This window comes from Bombus fervidus, chromosome 10 (assembly GCF_041682495.2).
Source record: "Bombus fervidus isolate BK054 chromosome 10, iyBomFerv1, whole genome shotgun sequence".
Taxonomy (NCBI): Eukaryota; Metazoa; Arthropoda; class Insecta; order Hymenoptera; family Apidae; genus Bombus; species Bombus fervidus.
Window position 1 is genome coordinate 10,277,540 of NC_091526.1, and position 25,022 is coordinate 10,302,561.

The 25,022-nt window shown below is 42.0% G+C and overlaps 1 protein-coding gene across 5 annotated transcripts in view; it reads left to right on the forward strand.

Annotated features, from left to right (window-relative positions):
- Gckiii (Germinal centre kinase III) overlaps positions 1–25,022 on the forward strand; it is a 113,789-nt gene that overhangs the window by 54,450 nt on the left and 34,317 nt on the right. The window contains exon 1 of one of the 5 annotated variants that reach the window (XM_072011388.1): positions 16,626–17,017. The exons of 3 other annotated variants lie outside the window; for them this stretch is intronic. Coding sequence is in view for 1 of the 2 variants with exons in the window: in XM_072011393.1 (XP_071867494.1) it covers positions 17,000–17,017 (18 nt within the window). In the remaining variant the exon portion in view is untranslated. Of the gene's footprint in view, positions 1–16,625; positions 17,018–25,022 lie in introns of those variants that run through there. One more of the 5 variants, XM_072011393.1, reaches the window with a different exon arrangement.

Sequence of the window (25,022 nt, forward strand, 5' to 3'; positions counted from 1 at the left end):
GTTGCCTAGAACGTGCTTGGACAATCAGTGGACAGAATTGGGTCGTAATCAGCACGATTACACTGGCCACCCACTTAACTCCCAGCAAATGTCGTTAATTCTCGGCAAATTAATCGTTCCGCTTTCATAAACGGAAAATCGAAATATTACGGGGTAAAGGAAAACACCATAATGAACGCGAGGGAACCGAGAACGATTATCGATGCACGATGAATATTTGACGAGCGATTTCGAGGCAGATTTTGACGCTCCTCCGTTGTTTACCGAAATTCTTCGATGCCAATTTCTCCTCTGATTCGTTTGGTCATTAACTGCTGGGAAATGAAGGATTTCGCAAACAGAATAGAATCGAGCGCAACACGTCGAAGCATTGGGAAACTAGTTGGGCAGTTGGAAAATCCACTTCTCTCGCTCCCTGATGCATATTCGTGTTCTTCTTTTGCCACCGATGTTTAATCGGCCGGCATACGGACAATTTTAGCCTATGATCGACCTGGCGATCGATCTGGTTCAGACAAAGGGCGTGCAATTTTTGCGTTCCAACGACGCGGGACAGCTAAACGAAGGGTTTTCGTTAAAAGCCAGCCAGCCAGAGAGGTTCGATCGATGAACGTTAAACCGCGTCCACACGGAGCACGTTCCTTCGTGAGAAATTAAATTAAAATTGTTGCTGGAGATGCGTTTCTGAAAAGCGAAGGATACGATTGCAATTTGCAATAATAACGGTGCAAAATTGCTAAAAGACCGTGCTTCGGGGGTCGAACGATCCGGTGTACCGTGCAATTACGATTCTCTTATGGAGAATCATCGGAATGTACCCGGTGTCCCGTACAGAACCTGGATGTACCGAACGCGAACGATCGATCGACCGACTTTGTAATCGTTGGAAGGAAGAATTTAATTACACCGTATAAGGTGGCGCTTAAGTACAAGCGAAGGAACGAGCGTGGCGACGACGAAATGAGAAAGGAAAGAGGATACCGTGTAACGGGATAAGTGCCAGTGTCAGGAGTTGTGTAATCGTCCGCATGAGAAAGGTCGGTGGTAGCGAACGGTGGAATCGTTGCTCCGTAAACGATGAATGCGCCGCGGAAATTCCGATGTTCCTCGCAAAACGCATAGATTTCAGCGATGTTCGGCTCGACGATCGAACCATTCGCTCGTGGTACGTGTAGTTTTACCCCTGTTGGTTTCGAGCGGGTAAATAGCGACCAGAGTTAGGATAAACGCGATGTTTTTTGCGCTACCCGCCTGTTCCGCTCTTTATAAAGTTATTTTTTGCGCAACCCTGTTTGACGTTTATTTTTTGTTGCCACGTGGTTTCGAAATAACGGCAGATTTGTGGGACGTTGCGCCGGTATTTAGTTTCCAAGCTCTCGTGTCCGTCGTTGATGCTCCGTTTCTACTGCACGGCTCGGTTGACCACACGATGCTTTAAAATAACTGTTTTTTATCATAAGCTCGATATAGCTGGTAGATGGTTTGCTTCTATATAGTTAGAAGACTGCTTAATATTATAATATAATATTATTGGAAGATTAATATTATTTTGAAGAAGGCAAATTTTTAAAGCATACGTTTCTTATCTAATACTCTTTTATCTAATATATCCACAGACTATTTATGGAGATTCTTCGTGCAACGATAAACACGTACGTTGGATTGAGTAATCGGTTCGTTCACTGGTATACGTTTGCAAGAGCGTTAAACAAATTCAAAGAAAACAAAGACACGCGTATCTAAACTTTTACAATGCAATAGCAGCTGGAAGAATTAAGCGATGGACGATGTTAATCTACACAGAACTCGATAACTTTTTCACGTTAAAGCAATCGTTTCAGAGTCCTGTATTATATAGTGAGAGTTCTAAAAAATGTTTATAATAGACGCGACTATATATTCAACAATTAGCCAGCTTCGCCTCGAAGTAGTTAGGCTATTAAACACTTACGGTGGCAGCCATTAATGCATCCCACGCGCATTTCCCCTGCGGCCACTAACAGGAAGACCCTCCCAATATAAGCAGGGGGCCAGATCGTCTAATGGTAACTATGTAACGGCCTTGCTGCCGCGGTATCTTCCGGTTACGAGTTTCCTGATGCCAGCTACGAGCAGGTCCGATCGTAAAAGCTCAACTTTTGCCGTGAAAAACGTATACAGCCCCAGTCCTTTTATGATCAGTTGTCTGCACCATCACAGGAGAAACTTACGCTTACTTTAAGGTCAATCACCTCGAGATGATAAATAATTCTTCGACATTTTGAAAGATACACTGACAGACGCGTAATTTCAATGTTCTTTCTCTCTCTCTGGTTCGCGCGTACTTTTTCTCTCGTCTCGAATGAAAATATTAGGAGATCGTGCGATAATTTCGTGTCTCGTTCATAGTCTTCTCGAGATATTCGTTTGTTTATGGGCTCTTTTACATCAAATGCGATACAAAAACAGACACGGTAAGTAATAAGATCTGGTTGTGCGAAATGGCTACAATTGAACGTTCGAAGGAAAAACATTTTAATATTACAGTCGAAATCCTATCCATATGCCGTGCCATTTATTTAGCTCTGCAAATTTTATCGTCGGAGAAACACACAGATAGAAGGGAAAATTCGTTAGTTGATTCGTGGATACAGGCGTATTTCAACGTATCAATTTTTTACATCGTTCTGATAGAAAAGTCCTGCAAATATCCCCAAATATTCTGTGACACCCTGTAGATATTATAGTTGCGCCCTTTGGAAGCTCGTTGTTAACGGCGTTGGTGCCGTTTACAGAGATTACGCGATGCAGGCGTGGCGCACAGGTAATTGAATTTTTTAATGAGAGGCGTAGAAGAACGATTTAATAATCGTCGGACGACGTAAACCCTCGTTCGCGAAACGAACGTTTTTAAGCCGACGTTTCACTGTCGTGATGACTTCCCACGTGGAAATTCTTATACACCGTGTAATTTGCCGTTAATGTCCCGCTTTTACATATCAGCCCTGTGATATTAAGAGCGTAGTGCATCAAAGGCCGACGAAATAATAGACATTCCGTTACCTACTTTCTCAGCCGACACAACGACGGATCACAGTGGATTCCTATGACAACAATTCCTCGGTAATTTTTCTCACAAGAACCAATTCTCTTGTATAATACAATTCGCTGCGACATAGATTCTCTCTACCATCTTGCCTTCTTTGTTCTTTTTATCTTCGAGGACACTTTTTCTCTAGTTCCATCGAGAATTTTTAATTAATTCCCTCTCGAAACTGTGTTTGACTGTAGCGCTCGAAGCTGCTGTATTTCCCCCGTATTTCCTGGGGACGTGCTCTTTCGCGGCTCTTCGCGAGAAGCACCCATCAGACTTTTTGGCATAAAACAGAGTGCTCAACGTCGACGCTGTTTTATTTCCCGACGTCGCGTCGGTTGCAGGCAGCAATGATTTTCGACCACGCCGCTATTTCACACTGCTTAACTTTAAGAAATGTCAGCGTTGTCGAGCGCTCCAGCTCCTCCGTCCAATTCTGGAGCATCGAATGCAGATGTTGGTGCGGCTGAAACTTTCTTTCAGTGGCGTACTTAACCCCTGTGAAGAGGCATTTTCGCCTACAGTTTCTCACGAAAGTGTTCAAACTTGTAGAAACTTTTATGGATATATTATGCGTGCCGTGCGAAACATTCTGAAATTTCATTGGCCCTCGCACGACTGTCGTGATTATATTGGTCAAATCCGAAACAGACTCGAAAGGACCATTTTCGAAACTTATTATACGCTTCGGGTAGCTGTTCGTGCCGTATAACAATTTTTTTTTTTTTTAATAAATAACTCCTGTGTACATACATTTTCAAATTGGCTTCAAATTTGACCGATGTAATTACCACCATTGTTTTACATAATGTTTTACATAACACACACTATGTACACATAAAAATTGGGAAATTGACGATCATAGGAATGACGAACGTTGGAATACTCTCACGAGCCACTCTGTTCGCAACCCCTGCAGAAAGATCGAATATTCCGCCGATCCTTATCCCACGTTACAGTTCTTTCCTGCCTCTGTCAGTCATCCTGTCTACTTGCAGTCTGGTAATGCTAAAATTGGCAAAGTTTCTAGAAGCTCGCACTACGAGGCAGGATTTCAACCTTATTCTTATTCCATCCCCGAAGCGCTTGTCATCAAGTATTTACTAACGATCGCATCCCCTTCGATCTATTATTTATGAGCTGGTCAAACGACACGAGAAATCGAAGCTCGGTCTCTTTCGGATGATAAACTCGAAATGGGACTCGGCAAGGTAGATTTCATCTGGCCGCCTGTGGATATAAATCTCGTTTGCTAGAAACACGCCCTAAATCGTGGCTTGACTCGCGTAAGATTGAGGCTTCACGTGCCTCATAAATATACTCACCGGTCGAAGAACCGGAAAGCAAGCAAATCTCTGGATTGTTGTGTATGAAAATTCCTCGAATATTTTATAGCGTTTATTGGTCAATTTCCGATCAATAGTTTAAATGTTACAGACATTTGTAAAAGTTATTCTCGTCGATTTTTATCTCTTCCGATAGATTTGATCTTTCTATGTAACCGCCGTAGGTATACTTTATAATTATGTGGAAGAATTACACCTAATTAAATACGATATTATGGAAATTTTGAAAATACATTAAATTAGAGATATTTTTTAAATGTTATATGGAAATGAGAAGATTTCGAAAAATTCAGCCAAAATGGTTTTCATTACACGAGCCACTCGTTTGCCTGATTATTATTATCAAGCACTAGGGAAATCAATTAAGCGCAGAACCGTAAACATAATGGAAAATTACAACGTGACAGCGCGAATAACCGAAATTTTCGTGATTGCAATACGCTCAAACGATCGCTGTTTATCGTCTAACGTAAATAGCGTATCTGCGTTGACAGTTGCCAAGCATCGTTTAACGTGTAAATTATAGCGAATTACTAGCTTCCGAAGTTTGATTACTGCTGTATAGTATTTGCCGAACTTGTAATCGTGCCGGACATTCCCAGAGACGGTTCCCGATGTCGTCTATTTCGCGTAGAGTAAATTCATATTATCGTTTTGCAAATTGAACGAGATCGTAACGTCGTTTTATCACCGAATGAAGTAAATCACGCGTTGCTTCATCTCTTGATGAACTTAATGATGGTGGTAGATTACATAAACCTTTTTGTCATTATAGATTATTTTACAAAGAGATCGCGAGACTTTTCTTCCCAACGGACTCTGTATGAGAGATGAAACCGAAAGCTGACTTTTGATTGTTTTCACTTGAAAAAAAATGGTCAATATTCTCCGAACATTGGCAAACAACCGTGCGAAAAAAATTGGTATGAAAAGTTGTGTGGTTTCTCTGGAAAAAATTCCAAAACAATATCTTAAAAAAAAAAAAAAAAAAAAAAAATATACCTTTTCAATAAACTGCTCGCAGTATGTCGATATATTCCCATAACATAAAAAAGAGGAAGACAAATAACGAGAGAGATCGTATGGTGCACTCAAATAAATGAAAAGTCGTGTTCATCGCGCGTATCGTTATTGCTTAGCAAGGCAAGTTTCCGAGGTTCTAGTACGACACTTTTTTAAAAGTAGTGTCGTGCATGCTTGTTATATACAATCGTCCTCCCACCTAAGATAGATGTATCTTGGAAACTTGGCGATGTCTGCGAAGATTCTGGTACGACGCAGCAGAGAAACTTGCTCGTAAGAAACACGCGAAGTTTCCTTTGCTCGACGAGTCTGCGAACTTCCGCGGAAATTTCATTTATCTTCGTTCGCGAACGCGATATCGAACGTTCGATTTCGGAAGCATCGTCGTCGACTCTGGCCTGCATTACACGCACTGTCCCAACCACGTCAAATGTCAGAGCGGCATTCGAAAGGGAAACGCGCTCTTTAATGCCAACTGCTTTCAGCACGCTCTCGCTTTAACTCTTTACGGTCCTCCGTTGTGTCGAGCTAAACTCGACGATCTACGAGAACCGTACCTCGCTCGATTCTTCACAATTCTAAATCCTTGCATAAGTTACGAGTTGCCAACATTAACGAATAACCTTCAACTATAGTAACAAGTTTGCTAATAGAACAAGTCGAACTTTATATTTTATAAATTATTTCGCTATCGTATTTAGCAGCGAAATTACGAAACCGTAAAAGAGAAGTCTGTATAATCTGGAATTTCTAGCTCAGATATTTATTCATATCATTAGTATAATAAATTATCATGGATTCAGGTTTCGAAAGTAACTTATTAAATATGAACCAGTTAAAACGAAACGTCAAGCGCTCTTTGGACAGAGCAATGGAAAAAGCTTTTTCACGCTTATCGTGTCTACGAAATACCGTAACGATCGTTATCACAGGTTGCTGGAATATCGCAGAAACCTGGTAATTTCTGGAGATCGGTTGTTGCGTCAAGCTGAAGGATAGGAAATTAGACGATAGAGCAAAGTAAAACGTGGGGCATATCAAACGAGATAACGTGAAATATAATTTAGGACGTAGCCGATCGACGAGACTTATCGACGCTGACAATCCGACTCTTTATCGAATGGGCAATCGACATGGAAAATTTCATCATCCGAGAACAAGGAGAATCGTGACCAGTGGAGACACAATTGGGGCAAATCCTTAACGTAGTCGACCCCATGAACGTATTTCTGACACTCGATAAGACAAGTAGTATATCGATCGTGCAGCGATTATGTCACCCATGTTCTGGCACGGTGCTTCGTATCGCCTCGTTCTGCTCCATCATCCGGAAAAGAATTCGTTTCCTCCTTCTTCCTCTTCTGCACGCAGCACCGACCTTTGATACGTTCGGTAAATTTCTTTATACGTTGCGCATGTTCTGCAATTAAAACTTCTCGATCTCGCGGAAACCGTTAATTTTTGATTAATCCTTCCATAGAAATTTTACAGAATTCTTCGTGAAAGGATATTAATCGCTATTCTACCATATTTCGTATTCCAGAGAATAGCCATATTTCAATAGCAGCGAATGCATGGACTGGTTAGTAACATTTTGAGGAACGATGTTGCGTGAAAGAATTAAGTAAGCAAGTAAAGGAACGAATGTAGTAACGTTTAACCGAAATTTCGTCAAAAGGAGAAACTTCGTATTCATTTTTCTGGCGTTCGATAGCCGTTGTTTAAGTACCGTAAAATTGAACAGCAGAAACCGAGCGTGTTGCGCTCGTATTAGGTTGTCCGAAAAGTGTTTTTCTTTCGCAAACGTGTTTTTTACAACAGTGCACTTTCGTATAAAACGCGAAACCAAGTCTGTGAAATTTCGCGGTGTTTATCTCAACAGAACGGAATGAACCGTACGTAATTCGACAAAATAATATGAAACAAAAAAAAAAAAAAAACGTTCTGCATCTATTATTTCCTTATAAAACGAAAGAAACTTTTCAGACAACCCAATATAATAATATCGTTGTTCGCTTCGATGTTCTCAGCTGTCGACGATATCTCGGTTTGACGATATCCTAAGAAATAAGTGAAAAATCTTAGGGGCTAAAAAGTAGGCAACCTCGAAGACCACAGAAATGAAACCGAATCGAATTAGCTCGCAAAAGTGTATCTGTGTATGTATAATATGTAACTGTAAATGCGACGACGTATATATACGATTGACTCGTGTTAGTTGCAAGCCCCTCGCCATATCTCGTCGCCTTTCACTCGGCTATACTTCGCGCCATTGTGCAGCCGCGAGTTGCGCAACGATATTTTAGTTCTCTTGCATTGCAAAACGAACGTGTATAAATATATACATACATGGACGCGTATGATAGTTACCGTTACACTCCCATCTTGTGACATTCCCATCTCATTCGATGATAAACTTCGTACGTAGTTACACCGGATGAATGACGATCTCCGAATGTCTGTCGATGTCATCGATCGCGTATTTCTCTTCTCTCGTCGATCGTCAATCACGGCCAAGTATTAGGTTGCTGAATAAATTCCGCGCTACTCTTACTCGATACAAGCAAGCTATCAATCCTATATAAATATATCATTGGAAGGGAACGATCCTTTAAGTGCAAATATATAAGTTGAATATTGAAAAGAGCGACAAAGATACCAAATAAAGGGTGTGGTTAAAATACGCCAGATATAATAATAAACTCGTAAGATGGGACTGATTTTTAACGTTACTCTTTTGTAAAAAACAAACGGACGAACGATCCAAGTCCTTGAAATCTCGAGTGGATCAAATTAAATCTACGGACCAACGATTTTCTTCGAAAGATCGTAGTAATCCATGGAGAAATGCCATAAAATCGAACGAACCGATATACACGCATAGAAAACGAATGAAAAAAAAACTCTATATTTTCGTCAACTAATAAATAGAATAAAATCGAGACATCTTCGATTATCATCCAATCATCGTCGATCAATCGATCGATGTTCGTGTATTCCTCCAGTTATCGGAATCGTCGGGTAATCATCAAAGATCGGTATTTAATGGTAATTTCACGTAACAGCGCCGAGAAACGTCGGAGATTGCACCGGTCGGTTGTCGGTTTCCATTGGCCGATCGTTCAGCATCGGTTATGAACGCGAAAGAACAGAGCCCCGTTCTCTTACACGTTGTTTTACAGCTACGTTGTAAGTCAAAGCTCGCGACTAATGAACCATTTAGCCGTGAAGGAGCACCGCTACGATGGAAAGTCGGAGCCCGTCGATTCACGATGGTCGTGTCTTATTCAGAACGACCATAAAACCCGGGGGCTGATTTATTTGCCAACCGACCTCGCAAAAATACGTCCACGCGTCGACCGGATTTTAAATCGCATCCGTCCATACGCGCCACTATTAAAATTCATTCCGCACGGACGATACCATTAAAATTTAATAGCTGGCCGGCGCACGCGCTTCTGATTCAGCCCCTTGTGTCGAACAGCCCACTCTTTCTCTCTCCCTCGATCCCCCCTTCTCCCCCCTCACGCTTGCATCCCGATAAATCCTCCGAGAAATATGATTCTCGATTTTCTCGTCCGAAACGAACGCATTGTGAATGTACGCGTCATTGCAGCGTCATTTGACGAGGCCAATATTTCTGGACAATTCGAGAATTTATTTCACCGCCGCGTTAGTAGCCTTTTAATTCTTCCAATGGACGCTGGATCATTGTTGAGCGTCGGACACGTTATTCTTCGACGATCCATGGAACTTGTACGAAAGATTGTAAATCGTGGTCTAAGAATCATCGTCAATAAACAATAAAATATATTTCATTGTTTCTTGGCCTCTGTCCGTGTGCCAAACGAATCGGAGCATTGAGTTTTCTTTGCAACTAAACGACGACGCGTACTGGCTTTTATAAATTTGTATTGCGCTGGTGCATAAGGTTTCTTTTTCTCCTAAGAAACTTGTTCCTTGACGCTTACAAGGTGCCTTTTTTCGCAGACATTATTCATTTATGAATTGGTTGTTTCGACAAGCTGATAATTTTGGTTTTTAATGTAGCAAAACAGCTGGCCGTAAAGCAAAGTTTGGCCGGGAATCCGTCGAAGCTGACAATCAGATGGCGAAAATCGATGAGGCATTTTAGGCCAACCTCTCGCGAAATTTAGCTCGTCCAAGCTTCGACCGTCCTAAAGCCGAAGCACCTCTTGTCTCGTTTCGTCCGTGCAGAAATTCATTTGAGTATTCCTCGACGATATCACGAGGTTCGAGCGATGATTAAAATTTATAAGGTAGCTGCCGTTCCTTGGTAATCTGCGACGAAACGATCGATTCACACGAGCCTTCTTTACGATACAGCGTGATCTTAAATTAAAGTATCGAGTTTAGCGACACGCAGGGCTGCATGCAATATCTTGCCCAATGGACTGAGATTGTACGTATAATAGCTCCCTTTTTCTCAAACTTTCGTGTATTCGTTCGACAAGACGTTCAAACATATACTGTGGCTATAAAAAGTAACGTAGTTGAAGAATACAGTGACAGTGTATGTATATTCTCGACGAATATTATCCTTATGATCCTGAACTTCGAAATCGTCCGAGCATTGCTTGATCGTTGCTTGATCGCTATTTTTGACAGCTGGCTATCTTCCTGCACGTAACTATCTCTGTAGACATTACCATTCTATATTAACGGTAAAAAAAAAAAAAGAAATAGGCTACCAAACAATGGACTTCCTTTCGATAATAAGATTCTCGGAATACAATCTGCTATGATAAGATTGGAACTTGGAAAGTTTTCTACGTTTGTTGAAGCAATTTTACGGACTACCGAATGTCCTCAAAGGAATCGTATGAAGGAAGAATTCCAAATATAAAAGCAGTCATCGAGGAGAGAAAGGAATGCCAGCAATAAAAAAGCCATAATAGATACCAAAGAATGAATTCCAATGATTAAACAAGGGAGGAGGGGAAGGAATTTCAGTGACGTCGAGGAACGAATTCCAAGAATAAAAAAAAAGAGAGAAATTCCAGCAACGTGAAAACTGTCGAGGACACCGAAAGAAAAATTCTCGAAAAATTGAAGAAATTCAAGAATACGGGAAAATAATTCGAACAATGAAGGAGCAATTAAGAACACCGTAGAAGAACTTTCAAAGACAGTAAAGAAGAACGCTCGTAAAAAACAGTTGAACGATACCAAAGGAGGAATCGCAGCAATAAAAGTACGGTACAAGTTCGCCAGAAAGAAGTTGCTGCAATGAAAAAGGAAAAATAAGTCCAGAAATGGAAAGCTGCAATAAACGGTATCTAACGGAAAAAGAATGTCAGCAATTGAAACAACAAGTAACACCATAAGAAGAGAAGAATAAGGAAAGGTGGCGGACAGAGGAAAAGTGAAGTTTCTACGAGTGAAAATACAACGGATGGGTTTCAAGACGTGGAATTGAAACGCGAACTACGACCAATCGCCAGTGTATATAAAATAAGAGTCGACGTTCGCGTACAATCCAGTTCGCGTCGAAGCAAGCTTGTTTGGTATTCCCTTCTTTTCCCTTTGACCGCATTATCGATTCCTCGGCGCCGTTCGACTCTACTCCGACCGATAACTTCGATAGCTTCGATTACGACCTATCGATCGCAACATCCTTCACGAGTACCGTCGTTCTGCTCGAAAAAATATTTTCACTCTCGCTGATACCATCGACGTTTATGGATCCGTAGATGGAAATTTAAGGCCAGCATATTTCACAGAGAGCTGTGCTCGCTAAAAGATCTTTGAACAGCTTATGGAAGCCTTAGAATCGTATGGCTCAATAGTAATTCTTTTGGAACTCTGTCAACAACGAACGAATTCCGCTATAAACGATACTTGGTATTTTCAAGGATGAATCCGCTTGTCCCTGAAAGATGGTTGGAATGTTTCTGGCATAAAAATTTCTCATAGACCCGACGACAAATTGTACGATAAGTTGTCGTCAGTCTTGTTTGTTAAAATTATTCAGTTGATATATTAATGTAATATAATTATCGATTGTTAGCAAATTACATTTAAAGAAAGCAGGTATTAAAGTGGAGTACAAGGATTAAGTCAGCACTAACTCGATCATCGTGGTTTCACTTTGGAGCAGCAAAGTAACTGCAGTTGAAGCCATTCTTATTGAATCGATGGAATAAAGACCAAAGCTATGAAAGTAAATGGATTTTCAATTTCTTTCGGCGAACTGCGTTCGATAATTCGCCACGGTATTTGCAGTATCGATGACGCGGAAGAATATCGAAATAAAACGCGTTCATCAGCGGCTCTCGGCTCTGAACGTTGCTCGAGCGTGATCTTCGAACAATAGCGCATCGAATAATGCGACTTCCTGTTATAGCGTTCGCTTCCTTTCATCCATACACGGAAATCGAATTTAGTTTTTCCTGTTATAAACTTCGCCGATATCTCTTGATAGAAAATCGAGGGGACAGGAAATTGATGCTATTCAAACGAGAAGTTACAAGCACGCGAATTGCGTATCACGCGGCCAATTGAATTAATACTCGTATAAATATAAATTATCTCGAAATACCAGTGGTTTTATTCGGAACAACTGTGAACCATAAATCAAAAGTTTTCCAAGCTCGGATTAAACTCTTCTTAAGCGTAACGCCAGATGCACGATGGAAGGCAATCGCGTTAAATCCGACTTAATTATTCGCAGATAAGAGACAGGTTGGTACCGTTAAAGTTGTTAAAGCGTTCATTAGCATGTTCATCGTTGACTTACGTTAAAATTGGAAACACTGGATCGCACGAGAGCAGACCTTGTCACAACTTTCTATCGCCACAGACCAGATACAGAATCGACGTGACGCGCAATATCATTTCGTGACCCACGACGTGATTACAAGATCAAACTATAAACGCTTTGCTAAATCGGTTCTTCCATTCAATAGTTTCTGAACCAAAGAATCAACGAACCTACGTGACGTACACTCCCGCGCACAAGATAATCCTGAGTTTCAGCCCAAAGATTGACCCATCGTTCGATTCCTGTCTCGCTACTCGAAACTTACACGAACCTCGGTCGAAACAACCGAACCGATGATGGCCCAGCCGAGGATCGTGCGTAGGATCCTGTAATCTGATACACCCCAATTGAACAAGTGTGATCCACTGCCGGTGGGAAGAACCACCGAACAGGATTACGAAGGCCTAGCCCCCAACTGAACAAGTGAAATCCACTGCCGGTGGGAGGAATCATCGAACAGGATTACGAAGAATATCAAATTACAAATCCTATGCCTGTCTGAGTACCGAAGTACCGATCGGGCAGGACTGTGGATCCTCGCCTGGATTCCAGGATTCTCGCGACTCAACACGAACGACGAACAGTCATCGCGCAGTCACCAAGACACGGGCATCCTTGTGACTTATGAATACAAGGAGTTATCAAGTGCACGTTGACCCGCACGCATCCGGAATACGCGCGAGCGTGTACGCCACAAGGTAGTTGGAAGAAACTGGGCGATCGCGAACCGATAAACCGCGAGAAAAATTTGTTGTATGTGCTAAGCAAGAGGAAGAAGAGAGAAGAGATTTTTGGCTTTTCTTCTAAGTCAGATAAGCGTATCATTGTACGAGATGGGCTTCAGCTAGGTCCTATCTTAACCGAATCTTAGAATTAAAACTCGATGATGCACGCATCCTACGACGGATGTTAATAGTTTATTTATTAACTAATAACTGCAGGGGTGCAGGACAGAAGGAGGAAGTGATGTGGAAAGAAAAGTAGAAAACGATGTTACGACAAAGACGGGCGTCAACAAACGAGAATACAAGATATATAAGATAGGTGAGAAATAATTAGTAGTTAAAATTCCATTAGTTCGAATACAGCTACATAAATACATAATATTAATAAATGTAATACTAGCGTGTGGAAGAGATAGCATAGAATGTGTAAGCGCATAAGTAGGAATAAGGTAAGGCGGAAGTGATCCTAAGTTAACGGAAGGCAAGGATTGTCTATAAATACTTAAAGCTAGTAACTGCAGTTCAGCCTAGAATTTAAATGTTATAAATTAATACTTTAAATATTGTGAATTAATAGCCTAAATGTTATAAATTAATAGTTTAAACGTTATGAATTGGTAGAATCAATGTTAGAAATAGGATTGTATCGTATCGAGGCTTGTGCCTGTTACAGCCTTTGCGTGTATCCGCAATTTTCTAGATTTTCACAGATTTTGTAGAATTCGTTTAAAGGATTTTTGCGACATATCCTAATATTTTATATCAATTTATTAATTTTCTTCGCTTAATTCCAAGCATCTATCGTTGTTGCTCAATTATTTATTAAATATTTAAATCTGTGGATATTCTGACCGCGTCTAATGGCCGGACTTTAGATTCACCTTCCTTTTCGCTTAAAATTATTCCATAGAAAGGAGAATTTTACGTTTCTATCGTCTACAAATTTCTTATTCTACTAGAAATAAACACCACTTAATTGTAACTTTCTGCGCTGTGGGTCCAGCGTAACACGGAATTCTCCTAACACAGAACGTATCTGCAGCGTTACATAATGTCCTACAATACTGACAGTAAGATAGACGTTGTCACAACTGTCTTGCCACGATATTACGAAATACACGTCCACCTCCATTGGCTGCCATTAGGCAAGGATTTCGTCACTTTCTCTGCGGTTTGGAGCCACGTTTCCGATTGTTTCTCCTAATTGTAATCGTAATACCGGCTATTATCAGCCTGATCGCCGCGTAATTATTACGTCTGATGCGCTCGGATTCGCAGAAAGAAAGTAGCCGCTGGTGAAATTACCGTGCGCTATCTCGTGCATAGTCTCGTGCATTTAAAGTAGAAATAATAACGCTGGCTGCGAAAAAGCGGAGAAAGAGGCACGGTATTAACAATGTACTCATCGGCGGCACAATGAAAATCCCGGTCGAAAATACGGTGGAAAGTATCGCGAAAATCCCGCTACTTTGAATCGTATTTTTCCGACGTTCATTTTGCACGAGCTACGCGTCGCCGTGGCTTTTTTCATGTTAAATGCCGCTGCCTTGCATCATCGCCGATTTTGCATTGCCGCCAATGATCTCCTCGTGCAACAATTTACATAGGAATCCCGGTTGCAGCGTCTTTTTTTGTCAGCTCGGTCGCTGAAGGAAGAAAATGAGAGACAAACCACGCGCGAGCTCGAAGGGAAAAATATTTAGCACGCGGGAAATAAACCGAGGCATCGTGCCGTAAAATTGCGTCGCCCGAGTTTCGCGAACCAACGGCTCCCCGCTTTGAACCGTAATTAAGCGTTGTTTTCTCGAACTAACTTTGTCGCGCAAGGATTCTGCGCTCTTACATTAGTCACTATTTTTTTCAGATCCAATTAATTGAACGAGCACGACGAACGTCGTTCGATTTACGTAGTTGCCACGGTCGAACAGTTTTAATTTTCCTGGCGCTCCACGTGGCTTATCTAAATTCGAGGATCTAATAGATAGAAAAAGAACAGCTTGTTTCATAGTTTTAATTATTCGATAGTTTAACGTTAACCTCACCAAGCCTGGTCAAACGACCAGCTTCAACATTAAATAAAAATTGTACATTCGTTGTTATTTCGTTTGTTTATCTAACTATATGTAAATTCTCATCCGACTAATCGATTTCTCAATTTTTGTTAGCATAAGAATTTCCATAAAGTTAGACGAACGAGAGAAATAACAATGAATGTACGATTTTAAATGAAATTTTGAAACCGGTCGTTCGACCGATAAACTATGAAAGGGTTCGGCAAGATTCGATTACAGGGATCACTTTCGCCAATTTTCCTCCATTTTCTTCGCCCTTCTTTCGTCTTCAACATGCAAACGCTTTTCAAACGAAAGAAAGTGACTCTGAAGAAGGCGACTCGAACTCGACCTCTTTCAATTTTACGCCACCTAGCATTGATTACGAAGCTTCGTACAGAATCAAATCCGCGCCGACGATCGATTACGTTCACGCTCGGTATAGCGTGCTTTCGTACGCTAGTCGGCGTGTAATTTCGTAATCATTGTCATCGTTGCAACCGGTGATCCATAAGCTCGACCACCGATCACAACCTTTTCAAGGCTTCGAAGGAGGGGCTTGGTTCTCTTGCGTATCGTTTCGATCAAGGTTGCCTCGCTTATGAATATTCTGCCGTTCGAATCGTCATGCCGTACATTGTACAATATCAAAATTAAAAGAAACCGGTCGCCTTTTGCGTCACTAGGAGATTAGAAACTACGAACTCGATCGAGCTGGATTTTACTCTCGTTCGCTCTTATGCATACAGTACATGCGAGTGATCGTAAATTCTAGCAACTATCAGCAATTCTCGAACAGGTTCCTGCAAACCTCTCTACGCTATCTTTTCTGCTTATCGAGAAAATTATTAAGTCGACCGTGTTATCGACTCTTCCGGTTACCACTTGTAATAGGTTGCTGAAAAGGTCAACTACGGAAAAAGGGACTTTTCGTAAGTCGAAGGCAAAGCTTAGATTCGCTGCTACTGAAGCATAAAAACGTGGCAGGAAAACACGATAAATCACATTTCGCTAATCGCATTTTAATATATCGTCGACTACTTCCACATCGAAACTTTCCTTCTGTTTTATTTCGAGATTAGATACGTGTCACTATCGCCGATATCTCATCGTGTAATGCACATTCTCATAAATTTATTTTTCACGAGAAGATAGTTCAACCAATGGCAGATTCAAAGATGAATCCGAAAAAGACGATGTTTCTAATCGTCGTTTCTCTCCGTGTCTCGACACGTGCAGTTAATCAGGATGATTTCCGAGTAACTCGCACGTTAACGTGTTAATTGTAATTATGCGTGTACCACGAGTTTATACATTAAATACTGCTATTTGATTCTAGCGTTAAATCATCGTCGATTGTTTGGATAAAATGACAGAGCTGTCGATAGTGAGAGAAATCGAACGATCATCTGAAACACAGGTAGTTCAATGCTTCGCGTTTCCTTACATTTTCTAGCGTCGAGTGTTGTTCTGTTGCCCAGTCACACCTGGATCTATCGGGTGTCCGTATCGTCCAGCAGCCATTCGCCAGGTTTCCCCTACTACGATCGTGTTTGATGTCCCACGGCAAGCTGCTCGAAGCGGTCTCTCCCGCGCCTTTCTTCGCGCTGCTGCACCGCGTGTCAGTTGGAAAGCAACCGCGGACAATAACTGACAAGCAACCGGTCAGCCAGCCAGCCGTTCTGGCTGCGAAAATCGCGTTCCTTTCCTTTCTCGCCAGCGAATCTAGCATCGTCTATGTTTCATCAAAGTGTAGCAAATATGGCGTGTTCTCTGCTCGTGAAAATGTGAAGTATACAGCTCTATGAAATGGATGAAACGCGTACCAGTGCGGTGAACAAGAGATAAAATAGAAATAAATAAGTTTGGTGTTTATTACTGGTGTTTTGATAGTGTTGTACGATGATCGCATAAATAATCAAGCGTGTACATTTATAAAAAGCAAGCAATTGGTGGGAGGAAGCAGCAGGTTTTTCGATCTCGCGGCTCGATGATCGATGCATCTACGTTTCCAGGTACAACGTCCGATTTCGAAAGAACGATTCGAGGTTGACGTTGCGGAATGCAGAACGAACGGGTTGGTCGACGGGAGAGAGAGAGAGAGAGAGAAAAAAGGAGCATAACGCCTTGGTAAACGCGCGAGCTCACGGGGAAACATATGTTATCAGGATTGCGAGAGACACGGCCGATTATCTCGCCAGGTTGACGATAACGTGCGTTTCGAATCGCGCACGATTTATCAACGTCCGCTGTCCCATTTGCGTATTTCTGCGTCCAGTTCTTTGAAACGGCCTCCACCGTTCCGTGACGCGTTGTTTCTTCGCAGGATCCCCCCTGTTTCTGACAGTCGAGTGTCCTAGAAACGTGGTAGGGAATTTCGTGGACGTTATTGCACGCTCTCAGCATGTGACATTTAAATGTCAGCGGAGAGGCCATTTGCCGTGTACCGTGGTGAGTCGGTTTCAGGATGTTAAGCACCGTCGTGCCGCTTCTTGCGCGTGTACACTTGCTTCTGTCGTTGGTCCGTCGCTTCGGCTACCAGATATTTCCGAGGAAAGGGATCGCGTCGATGATGGTATCTTCGCCGTGTTTCGTTCCTCTCGCGAGCAAACGGATTCCTGGTAATTGTTTCAGCGAGAGCAGAGTCGGTTAAACGATCCGACGACGTCTCGGACAGGACGTAGTCGTCAGGATAAGTAAGGTAGTATGCTTTCGGGCACGGTAGGTTAATTCTCCTATAGTTGCCGGACTATTTGGAGCATAAAATGGCCTGTGTGGCTTTGCCTGGCGCATCTAGGCGAGAGAACCCGTGTGCAGGACAAAGAGAAAAAAAAAAGACTGCTTGAAATAATTATTGTTCCCTGATGAGGGTCCGAGGTTTTCTCGTTGCCCGTCCAAAAATGGTTAAAGGAAAAAAAAAAAGAGAGAAAAGGCAAACCGATCCGCGGTAGCAGCAGAGGAGATATATCCGTGGAAAGCAGTAGTCGTGCTCGTGCATCGGCAGAGGAAAGGATCAAAGAGACGCGCTCGCGTTCCTGTTGAAAGTCGTAAAAACGTGAGAAGATGCTTGCGAGAGGAAGGAATCCGACCGGAGTTTCGTGGCTCCGTAGCGAGCCTGTGAATTTTCATAGAAAAAGAAGCAAAGCGAGGCCGAGGGTCGCCAGTGGAAATGAGTGAAAGTGGTCGTTACTTAACTCTTGGTTCGTCTGACGAATGAAAAGCGCTCCTTCGGCACCGGTAATTAACCGAGAAAATATTCAAGGATCGCTGTGCGCTGTGCGCGGCGTCTCCTTTTTCACTCGACAGAGGCCACGCTTTTAATCTCCGCGCGGACCTCTCTGTCTCTCGTTTAGCAATGCAAAAACACAGAGAGCCCCGATCCCGTGTGCCCTGAGAATAGAGAGGAAAAAAAGGAACGCTGGTGTATATACATGGCAGTCATTGACTGTCGTTTTAAAAGTCCCGAAGAAAAATGCCGACGGAACAAGCGTCGAGACGCGGAAAAGCAATAAAGTGGACGCTTTAAAGTTCGCCGGTTGACATAAAATTCTGCACGTGAAATACGGTATTCTCTTTTAGGAGACTTTTATTGTGCATCGCGCGATGCCGGTCGCGCGTTTTTGCAATTAACGTTACCGTCGTAAAGGAAACGAACACGGTCTGTTGTCGGCTAATTACGATCGAGATCCGAGGAAAAATGATCCTTTATATACAACGGCGTTTCCATAAATTTCAATAAATTGGAACCCGCGTTGTAATTCTCGTGGAACAGATATCTTTAATAAAATTAGGTATCCGTAGAAAATTTTGCTCTATTCGAATGCAAATTTTATCGCGGCTCTTACAAAATGTCGTTATAAATAGAAAAATAGTATCGAGTCCTTCGATCAGGGAAAAGAACAGATATAACGAGAACAAGCGAGAAACACATATCCTATCGTAATATTTCCCATTTACTTTCGCCATGTCCATTCGCTCTCCTCGTCGATAAGCTTAAATCGTTCCAAACTCGAAACACGGTAATTTGTGGTATTGGATCATTTGAATTTAGGCGAAACAGGTCTATTGCTAGTTTTCCGCCGCGCACTATTTCCTCGACTTTTTAAAAACACGCTTCATGGTTCATCGGGCTCGTACTTTTCCGAAACGGTGCAAACGTGTCGATCGAATGGCGGAGAAAAATCGCGCGGTTTCGACGGTATCGCGGGGAGAAACGAGTTTTGTTCGAGGTGATCGCTTTATCGCGTATCCGTCGCCAGTTATCCGCGCCACTCAGCTCGCTCACTTTCACTAGCAACGCGCGGAAAGAGAAAAGGGATCGACCTGGCCGAATCGCGTTATATAAATTAGGCACTTCTATCGTAGTGCGCGTCGCCGTGTCGTCGTTTCCCCGAGGATACCAGCATTCGTGTGTCACGCTTGTCTAACTAACGTTAAAAAATCCTTACTGGTTTTCGTGGCGTGAAAAATTGCTTTCCGTTTTGCGGCAGCAAATTAAGGAAACGAACGAAAAGTGACTGTTAAAATAAAAGAAGAAAAGGAAACACCGAAACACCGTGAAGCGACGCATTGACTCAAATAGCAATTAGACTGAATACAAATAGTAGTAATCCGAACGATCGTGGTCGAGCAGAGTGGCCGTCTAGTCGAAGGCTCGAGCGAAAGTCACTGACCGATATTCTTTTTATCGGCTGATACGTGTATATTGTACGGCGAGTTACGTCTGTGTGCACCGGTGCATGCGTGTTTGCGTTACCTTTTTTCTTTCGTGCCATTAGAACGTTTCCTGACGCAGGAAATGTAGCTTGAACGTAGAAAACCCACGTACGAAACGTGTCCTATCGAACGGAGGAGCTTTCGACGTTCCGTTGCTAATATTCGCCAACATTAACTACCACGCCAGACGATACAATCGATGCATAAAAAGGCGCGTTGCTGTTGCTGTTGCTCTCTTCACGAGTTTAACGATGCACGTTTATGGAAACGACAGCCGTGCGTCGATAATCGTGCAAACACATTCCACGATGGAATCGCAACTACCGCCGTGGACAATTATTTCCTACGTGCGTTTTATTACGCCCATTGCGTTTAATACGCCTCGCGATTTATTACTTGTTTCTTTTTTCTTTCATCGATGTTTTTTCATTTTTATTCGACACGGAAACGTGAAATAGGATAAGCTAAGGTTTTTCGATTCAGACGGAAATAGACTTCTTAGAAGCCTAACCGATTACTCCACGTTGTATCGATTTTTTAACGTCATTACATACATTCTCTGGGAAATTCTAAGCCAGATAAAGAATTTGAATTTTATATTATTTGTATCATCGCGTTTCTCCACTTTTCACTTTATGCGCTTGATCGATGTGCCTTTCGAATGGTTCGTATTTGATTCAAACTAACGGGGGAACATCCTCAAACCACAGATTCCGAAAATTATGCAACTTTGGAAATATATATATATATACAGCACATATGAGTATGTATGTATGGGGATTTTTTCCTTGTTAGTAACTTGCCCTCTAACTTGCTAAATTTGGTTACGAACAATTTTTAACCCGATGTTCGTTTGAAGATAGGCAAAGTTGGAAATTGAGTTTTACGCTATTGCAATTTAGATGACGCGGATAAACCTACCTTACTGTACAGGGTCCGAATAACATGTACGAACGAGCACGAGATGATTCGTTGTGAAGAAATAAGAAGAAAATATCGAATACGATGTTTTCACACAACGTTCTGTTTTCGAGAAGATGGAGTTTCGAGATTTATCAAACATATCCGAACTTGGTTAATTTCGGATGGTCGACAGAAGGTTGTTCTACATGTGAAAATAGGTGGAAAACGTAGAATAACATTTTTCCACCAGATGCTTCGTTCCCGAGAGAAACAAATGTGGAAAATCATCGTACGCGTATACCAGATCAATTCTTAATCAAACATATTCGAGCTGTATTTTTTGGAAATTGAAGCCTCAATCTGAGAAATAATATTCCACGTTATTTACTTATTTTCGGGTGTAAAATAATCTGTCAAAAATGATTTGCTCATATCCTATCGGTAATTAGCCAAGTTCAAGTACAAGCTTGACAAGTTTCGAAACTCGATTTTCTCAAAAACAAAAGCGTGTCACGCGAAGAAATTGTACTCGATATCTGTTTCCTATTTTTTCATAAGGAGTCGCCTCCTGTCCGTTTCTACGCGATAATCAAACGGATCCTGTGTTGGAAAAGAACTCGTAAAAAAATATACTCGATGGTCGATAACGAAGCATTTTACGTTATTTCGCAAAACGCGAGGCAGAGAAAGCGGCGCTTTCCTCGTTCAATTTCCCTCGGTTACGCGTCGATTCGACCGGTTGTTAGGCCATTTCGAGATGCGGCAGGTGCCGGTAGGCCGAAGAAACGTTAATTCTAATCGTAGCAGCGCTTCGCGAGACGGCACGCTCGGCGGTACCGTTATGCCAGCTGCCGTTCAAAAGTTACACAAGAAGTTATTGTACGTCGTAATGGGAGCTTCCGTGTGTGTACTCTACACCGTGGGCAGATGCATTCCACGCTGTTCTACCAGCGCTGGCCAAAACGAAAAATTTCCGGCATTCGCCGCGCGTATTCCCCCAGTAAAATGCCAGGGATCCCAATCTGCGAGCTGTAAAATGCAGCCGCGCATCACGAACGCGTGCTCGCCGTAATGAAAGTCGCTAATTTTTCCTGCGATTTTCCCCGCTTCATTCCCGCCCCGTGTATATATACCGAACGTGCATATACTCTATGTAGAAACGTGAACGACACCGTTTCAAAGAATGCCCGAGTTTCGCCCGAGACTCGATTCCGTCTAGCGTTCCTTCTCTCCGCTTAGAAAGGCGTCCGTCTATTCAGCCAACTCGACGTGTACGTACATTACAGCTCATAAGTATTCGAACATTTTGATCGATCCGTAGTAAGAACACATTAGAAATTTGTCCAAAGCGTAGCAATTAACAACAGGTTTCTAATTACAAGTAGTAATTACTACGTTTCCTCCTAGAGCCACCAGGTATATCAATCTAAAGTATCTGCCGTATTAAAGAAATAGCAACGATATATTTTAGTATTTACCTATCACACGCACTATCGTGCGAACGTAATATAATCTATGATATCGTATGTCTACGTAAATCCTTTGAAAATGGCTGATAAATGTAGAATGTTCCGCAAGGAACGGTTGGTACGTGAATCTCGCTTAATTAACGTTAATCCGCGTTACTGGTATTAAGTATTCAAGAGTGTTAGAAAAAGGCGTATTTAATTCTACAGGTGAATGCCAAAATAGCTTCGAAGCGGAATTCATTATACAAAATGTGAGAACGAGGATCACTCTTCTGTAACACTGTCGTGTTTTTCATCTTTGGTCTTCAATTCAAGCACACCTTGTCGAAAAGAAGCAAGTGTCCGGATACTTTTGAGCGACAGTGTACACGAACTTACCTGTTCAAGAGATACGTGGCCGTGTACGTGGAAGAACGATTAAGAGGATTAAGCGGTAGCCAGGTTTTCGCGGACGAACGACGCGGAAAAAGCTACTAGACAGCGCAACTGGAATTTTTCTGCTTCTCCCTTCTTCTTCTCCTTTTCTTCCCTTCTTTCTTTTTTTCTTTCTTGTAGCTGCACGCTTCGTCCAATGGCAAAAAGCACCGCTTTCTCGTTCGGGCAGAGGCGCACGATAACGGTACGTGTAATTCGAGCGATTTTCCATTGTACGGCGAAATGTGTCGCTCGGTGTTTCCTTCGAGTCGCTTAAGAAGTGGAGCGATTTTCAACTGAAATCGGGAATTCCTTTTCACGGAACCGAGCAGCCCATATACTTTTCGTAGTTGCCAGGCGGAGGATTTCTCGGAAAGCTTGATCGATAGCCGCGACCGGTGATTTGACAGGTGACAATCAAAGGAAGGGCAGTAGCTCGTGATCGAAGAGAAAAGGGTTTCTATATTTCAAAGAACGATGCACGTGATTCTGTGGAAGCGAAGACTCGCCTCAAGGAAAAGCTTGCCGGTTCAATGGAAGAGTGACACCTGTCAAAATAGGTCGATTTCGAAGTATCTGTAAAAATAAATTAGTTAGAGAATACCACCACAGTTCGTAGAAATTAGCAACTCGACTGACGAGTTGATTCGTCTTTCTCTTTGACGGGTTAATAATTTTCTACGTTAAATCTGATCGTTTTACTTTTCTTAGTTGTTTCGTTCTTTCGGTAGATCAACGATACAACAAACTGTTTTCAGGAAGAAAAGCTTCTTAGCAAATCGATAGATCACGAAGGTAGCCACAAATTCACGTGACGCCCTTAGGGAACGCTAGAAAGCTCGTCTGGCCATAAACGGTCGACTCTACTTAACCGTGAAACGCGCTCACCGAATCGCTTGACGCGATGAATTTTTTGGCGTCTTTGTATCGTTTTACGCTTTTCAAAGGGGACACGTTTTTGCTTTTCTATCAAGCGTATCTCGTATACGGGAGATTCCTTTCCCGATTTGACTGTTCGTCATAAAAAGACAACGCTCAGCAGGGGTACGGCTGATCCCACGGCACCTCGCGTACCCTAATAAAGCCACGCTTTCGTATCCGCCTACGCGTCATGATTAACAATTAATGGTCGTCTATCGAATACCAAAGCCGAGCAGGAAAGCGCGTGCATCACCTGGACGCACGTGCAACCAGCCGAGCCCCAATTATTCCGAGTAACGGACGACCTAGGAACGTGCGACATGCGACAGGCACGTGCGTTTTAAAAAGAACTTGTGACTTTGATTATGCTTCCACGTTTTTCCAAATATATATATAGATGGATGGATAGATAGACACCGTCGTTAAGAATTCTCTTTGCACCACTTGATAAATCTTTACAGTTTCCTGCTATCTCGTGAGAAATAGTCTTCTTTAGTTAGAATATAGTTAGATTATAGTATCCACAGTGAATGTACAAAATATCGTGCACCGTTGTATTTATTATAATTAGACTATTTTTATCATTTGTACAAAAATAGAATGCATATAATATGTTGGAAGTTCAATGCCTGTAACATGCTACGACTGTGATCAAATGTCATCGGAAGTTGATCTTACAACTTTAAAGAATAATCGAAAGGTAGCTTATGTTTTACTTGGTCATAAAGCTTTTGCCGGCCTTATTGCTTGCCCTGAGATTATTGATAAATTTAACCCTAATGTTCCTGCAAAACACCTTCGTCACTCTGAGCCTATTGCGAGTCGGATGCCATCATACTTTATATACTTTAGCTGTTTTAACCGTTCGATGCTACACGCCAATAGTTTTGCCTCGTCAGTCGATCTTCTTCCTTATTCTTCTTACTTAGACAAACGTCTACGATAAACGTCATCGCTTTAATTTAGTTCTGTATTATTCTTCACCGACTGCCTGTTATATCGCTTCGTATCTGCGATGGGCTTTCCTCGTAATTAAAGATAGAAAGATATAGAAAATCTCCAAAGTGGAGTACTTTTGTCGTGACTTTTTCACAAACGAAAATCTCCATTTAAATCCTCTTCTTTTCCTCTGTATTCGTAACTACGTGAATATATATGAAAATCCACAGTCCATAACATTTACATACTAATCAATTCGGTTCGAGTATGTTAAATTTCGTATCATTTAGTAGCATCTATTTACACATGAGCAAAAAAATTTGACGGTATAAAATTGAAACGTAGGATCTGATAAAATCTGATATTATACAGCGAGTATGTGTCTGAATACTACTTTATTCTTCGTACGACGCAATTGCAGTTTCATTCTACTGGTAAATTGGCTCGGTTAGAGCGAGTTCTCGGTAAGTTTCGCCGCATGATTAATTCAAAGCAAATGGCACGATTATCCCCACTCGAGAGTGCGTAACGCATCCTTTCTTTGTGCCTCTGTGCACTCCCACGTTTTCACTGTTCACGACAGGGACAAAAGCCTCTAGGAGGTTTTCGCGTTTGACGGCCGAAAATGAGAGTTCTGTCGCTCATAGCCTTTTCGAAG